The sequence below is a fragment of the Diaphorina citri genome, unplaced genomic scaffold (genome assembly GCF_000475195.1).
Source record: "Diaphorina citri unplaced genomic scaffold, Diaci psyllid genome assembly version 1.1 scaffold680, whole genome shotgun sequence".
NCBI classification, from domain to species: domain Eukaryota; kingdom Metazoa; phylum Arthropoda; class Insecta; order Hemiptera; family Psyllidae; genus Diaphorina; species Diaphorina citri.
Genome location: NW_007378113.1, coordinates 68,838 through 74,775, shown reverse-complemented (window position 1 = coordinate 74,775; position 5,938 = coordinate 68,838). Strand labels below are relative to the sequence as shown.

Genomic DNA, 5,938 nt, shown 5'->3' with positions numbered 1-5,938 from the left:
AGTTTAATGTATGCAAAATTTTCATCTGATTTGACGAATTTGGAAGAAAAAAGTCTGAATTATCATTTATCATTATCTTTTTCTCTATTTTGTATCGATCTACAGTTTCTGTAAATCAAAATATCTCCAAGCATTTCTAATCTCTAACGGAGAAAACCCCCTGTTCAGCCTCGTCTAACCCTATTCTTCCTTCTGATTCTTGTTCCCAGGTGCCAACGGACTGCGACGACGCGGCCGACAAACCTACACCCGATACCAAACGCTCGAGCTGGAGAAAGAGTTCCACACCAACCACTATCTAACCCGACGGAGGCGGATAGAGATGGCGCACGCCCTCTGCCTCACGGAGCGACAGATCAAGATCTGGTTCCAGAACCGACGGATGAAGCTGAAAAAGGAGATCCAAGCCATCAAGGAGTTGAACGAGCAAGAGAAGCAGGCGCAAGCGCAGAAGGCAGCTGCAGCAGCGCTCGCAGCGGCGGCAGTCGATCACTAAACTTCGCACTCGGCTGTTACCGTGCGTTTTTGGTAACCAAATCTAGGGCCGATTTCGGGTGAAGATTCGGGGTTGTGAAATCGTTTCGATACGTCACCGTCGGATGGGTTCTTGAAGACTTATACCGCTTCCAAAATGAAAATGGCAGGGCACAAGAGGCTATTTCCTTCAATAGAGACTATACCTGAAGAAGTAGAGTTCACAGAGTGTCTGGACATCTATGGTATGTAGCTTTGTCCTTTTGGATTTGGACAACGCGAAATATTTAAATTCGGGACATTCATCAGGGCCGTTTCAATAGAAAAGAAAATGGAGCCTTCCTTATAATATTTTAAGTAAAAGTAATAATGCTGAGAAGATTGAGAATTCTAGTCTGATTTAGGGAGGACAAAAATTTGTTAAAATGTCTAAAATATATAAAAATATCTCTAGCTATAGAAAAATACGTCAATTGATATTTTACAGTACATTCTTCAAAATTCCCTCAATCAGTCACCATTTTGCACCAAGTGACTTACCAGAAATCTAGGGGATCGTCTTGACTCTATTTCTACGGCCATTGCAAACACTCGATTTTATACAAATCTATGTACCTATTCATAACACCAACAATAGATTTTATACTCAATATTTTTATTTACGTTTGGGAAATCAGAAGACAAAGACAAATCACTTTATTAGAGAACTCTCCATAAACCCTTGTCCTGAGCCCTCCAAAAGCTCTCTCCTGATGTCAGCCTCAGATAAGGTCGTGCGAAGCTAAAAGATGGGTAGAAAAAGGACGAAGGGGGGTTTCGATACGTCACCGTCGGATGGGTTCTTGAAGACTTATACCGCTTCCAAAATGAAAATGGCAGGGCACAAGAGGCTATTTCCTTCCATAGAGACTATACCTGAAGAAGTAGAGTTCACAGAGTGTCTGGACATCTATGGCATGTAGCTTTGTTCAAAATGAAAATGGCAGGGCACAAGAGGCTATTTCCTTCAATAGAGACTATACCTGAAGAAGTAGAGTTCACAGAGTGTCTGGACATCAAATCTATGGCATGTAACTTTGAGCTTTGTCCCTTTGTCCATAATTTTGTTCGCACCTGTAACTACAAATTGGAACAGGTGTTCCTTGAGGGTATCTGATTGGATCTGCCAGATTTGGTTAGCAAAGTTATGCCATATTTAGACGTGTATACTATTTCTATTGTTATTTGATTGATATCTATGAGTATATTTTCATGTAAAGAGAATTGATTTTTTTGTTTCTTTCGTAAGCCAAATTGAGGGACGTTCAAGCAAAGGTGAAGGAACGAGTGAAGACGGTGGATGTGATAGGTTGCACGCCTTTTTAAATTGCAATTTAATAAGGGTTGCCTGGAAAGTGGGGGGACGTCAAGGCTTGAGAAAATATGACCTCCCAGTTGTTCAGTGCCGGATGTTAAGTGGATAACAGGGGAGACGTTTTTCCAGTGGTGTAGGAGTTGAAAGTTCAATTTTTTTGGTTGGATCTTTTCAGATTTTCCCAAGGTTGTCTGATTTATTTTCATAATTTTATTAATTATCACGATTTTATTTAACCTGGGAGCTTTTGTCGGTATGTATATTTAAATTGGAACAGGTGTTCCTTGAGGGTATCTGATTGGATCTGCCAGATTTGGTTAGCAAAGTTATGCCATATTTAGACGTGTATACTAATTCTATTGTTATTTGATTGATATCTATGAGTATATTTTCATATAAAGAGAATTGATTTTTTTGTTTCTTTCGTAAGCCAAAACGAGGGACGTTCAAGCAAAGGTGAAGGAATGAGTGAAGACGGTGGATGTGATGGAATTCGTTGACTGTGATTTCTTTTCTAAGTTTGAGAAGGATATCTTCATTGTCTTTCGGTGCAAATTCTTTCACAGAAGGCAGAACTGATTCCTCTCAAAACAGGACCTAGAAAGCTGCCATCAAGAATTTGTTAAAATTTGTCATTCCTTTTTGCTTGAAAGTCTCTCTACCTCAAGAAATCATGACATAAATATCTTTTCCAAAGGTGAAGTTCCTACTTCCTTTTTATTGACGGTTCAGCATCTCTCTTTAAAAGTAGATAGATATTCTTTAGATGGATTTCCTATTGTTAGAACCGGAAATTTCCCCAGCTTTGTATTCAGCATTCCTTTTTGCTTGAAAGTCTCTCTACCTCAAGAAATCATGACATAAATATCTTTTCCAAAGGTGAAGTTCCTACTTCCTTTTTATCGACGGTTCAGCATCTCTCTTTAAAAATAGATAGATATTCTTTAGAACCGGATCCTATTATTAGAACCGGAAATTTTCCCAACTTTGTATTCACAAGTATTGGTAGAAGATCTTTGAAGACATCGTCCGATTGATCAACAATATCAATGTTGATTTTGATACTTATGCCATTGAATTCTAACAGCTTGACCGTTTTTTGTTGTTGTAATTAAATCTTCCTTGTTTATTTGCAAATATTATCGTGCCGAGAAAACAATGATATAGGAGGGAGCTCAGTTTACGACTGCGAAGGGGATACAAGCCAAGTTTGGGGAGAGAGTTTCTGAAACAAGAGAAGCAACAACAAGCCGGGGAACTTAGTATGTTCGAGGTACACAGACAATGTTACATGGTCTAATATCAGGTATATAGGGTGTAACACAAGTTATTGTCAGTAAAATAATTCCGTTTGAAAACTGCTGATAAACGGTTATTCAAGTCGGTCAGAAAGAGGGCTCCAACCTGCAATCAAAGTTCTTCAGTTTAGGATGCATTACCTGCCATAATAGGCTAGTTAGTTAATGAAATTGGTATGTTTAAATTACAGACAGGTTAAGTACCTTGCCCAAGTTTTCTCTTTTTCCGCCTTCTCCTAAGCCTCCTCCATCCATTTAATTAAACTTAGGAGTTTAGACTCTCATACATACAAAGAATTGCTGTGAAAGTCCAGATTCCCATACACAAAAAGTCCATTCTGAGGCTTAGGTGTTGGGGCTTAGGTTCGCTATTGGCTTAGGTTAGGCAAAAGGCTTAGGTGTTGGGGAAACTGCCCCAAGGGATGGGTGGGTTAAGCTTATACGAATCTACGAAGTCCAGATTCTGTTTTCTGTGAAGAGGACTGTAACTACAGGAACATTACCCACAGGTAATGTTCCTGTAGTTACAATCCTTCTCTATCCTATCCGGAAATAAATAGGGACTCTCTCCTCTCTGGAACACCCTGTACATCTCCCAGAATAGAATATAGGAGAGGGCCACCGTAACAATACACAATCATATACAGCGCTATAGGATATAAGTTCCAGGAGTATATTAAATAAATTTAATGAGGAGATATTTATGCGAACCGTATGTAGAGAAATGGGAGAGATTGGGAGGGAGCGGTGAGCACGGAGAGGGAGGGAGCAAGTAATGGGAGTGTGGAAATTTTCATGGAGGCGAATATGTCATATTGGGTATTTATAGGTTCTGAGGTTTTGTACACTGTTTTATAATTATCTTGTTCGGTCCCTTGTGGGTCTTGTGAAAGCTATCTGAATCTTTCTGGCGTACATCTGAAATGCTGAAACCAGCACAAGTGAACCAGAGTGGCCCAGTTAGTCCCAAGATTTGACCCAAACAATAACAAACAAACAGCAGAAATATCCAGTTAAGCAAAACCATGCAAAGAGAAGATTTATCTATTTTTGGGTTCAATCAAAAAATTCCAAATAGGGCAGCTGGGCATCTCATGCAAATATGGATTGGGAGTTTTGGCGTCTCCACTATACATGAAATGGAGTTTTCGCACCTCCTCCAATTCAAGTTTTATAATCTTTACTGCCTATTAGGCAGCAGTAGTTCATAAAAGTATTGATGAGGAGTTTGACATCTCCACTAATTCATAAACTGGAGTTTTAGCACCTCCACCACTTACAATTTTGTCCTCTTAACTAACAAAATCAAGTTTTGGAGTCTCTACTAATTAAATGACTCTTAAATAGGCAGAGGGGAGGGGCCAATTTTGTAAATTATGGAATTTTTTCGTGTCAATTTTTCTGAATAAATTTGCACCTTTGCTGAATAAATATACAACAATACGAATATTTTCATGGAGGCGAATATGTCATATTGGGTATTTATAGGTTCTGAGGTTTTGTACACTGTTTTATAATTATCTTGTTCGGTCCCTTTTGGGTCTTGTGAAGGCTATCTGAATCTTTCAGGCATATCTATATGTACACCTATCTGAAATGCTGAAATCAGGACAAGTGGCCTGGAAGTTAGTAATAAGATTTGACCCAAACAACAACAAACAAACATCAGAAATCTCCAGATAAACAAAACTATTTAAAAAGGTTATCTCGATTTTTGGGTTTAATTAAAAAAAATTCCGAGCTGCCCGCTCATGAAAATGTGGATTGGGAGTTTTGGCATCTCCACTAATACATGAAATGGGGTTTTAGCACCTCCACCAATTCAAGTTTTACCATCTCCAGTAATAGGTAGCATGAAAATATTGATGAGGAGTTTTGACATCTCCACTATTTCATAAACTGGAGTTTTAGCATATCCATCATTTACATATTTGTCCTCTTATAGCTAACTAAATTCAAGGTTTTAGCGTCTCCGCTAAATAAATGACTTTTAAATAGGCAGAGGGGAGGGGCCAATTTTGTAAATTATGGAATTCTTTCGTGTCAATTTTGCTTAATAAATTTGCACCTTTGCAACAATACGAGCATAATTTCTTTGCAAAACAATAGGACCAAAAGAGGACGTGATATAAACTCTATCAATACGAATATAATTTCTTTGCAAAACAATAGGACCAAAAGAGGACGTGATATAAACTCTACACAATATTATACTCGTGTATATTTATATCTTGGGTGTTGTGTTAAATACGACTGGAAAATTATGTGCCCGAAATGGAGCCACCCAAAGTTTACGACCTCGGTATCGTTTCCACCCGATATTAATTCATTCTTTTGGTCGGGGTGCCCAAAGTTCCTCGCCTAAAATATTTTGGGTTCCTTGTATCAACCTAAGCCTCAGCTCCGCGGCCCAGGGTACCCTGGGCAGTTAGGAGCCCCGCAGGGACACATATGTAGGTGCCCCAAAGTATTCGAAAATGGGTATCTAGTATCTACAATTTGGAGCATCTCCGTTCTTGGCGCATTTCAATTCTCCGTCTATCGAAATAGCCCTAGTTGACTCTTTGAAGGAACCAAATTTATAAATATTAGATTTTGTTTTCCGTCGAATTCAAATCGCGCGATTTTGAATTCCATTATTTTTTTAGTATCAATTTTTTGTTATTTATTATTTTACTTTTTTTTTAGTTAGTGCAATACCTGTTTTTATTATTTCTCCTATGAATAGGTCTATTTTTGTAATTTTCTCTCGTAATTTTGTAATTACATCAACTTTTGAGTAAAATCTCGCGGTATCGTCCTTTGTAACAAT

General features: G+C 38.4%; 1 protein-coding gene across 1 annotated transcript; it reads left to right on the top strand.

Annotated features, from left to right (window-relative positions):
* Positions 1-212: 212 nt before the first annotated feature.
* On the top strand, positions 213-734 carry LOC103511143 (homeotic protein ultrabithorax-like). The gene has a single exon (XM_026825001.1). The coding sequence runs from the start codon at positions 323-325 to the stop codon at positions 494-496; it is 174 nt and encodes a 57-aa protein (XP_026680802.1). The 5' UTR covers positions 213-322; the 3' UTR covers positions 497-734.
* Positions 735-5,938: the final 5,204 nt, after the last annotated feature.

Excerpts from the sequence above, each read along its gene's own strand:
- LOC103511143 (XM_026825001.1), top strand. The coding sequence starts at position 323 with ATGGCGCACGCCCTCTGCCTCACGGAGCGACAGATCAAGATCTGGTTC.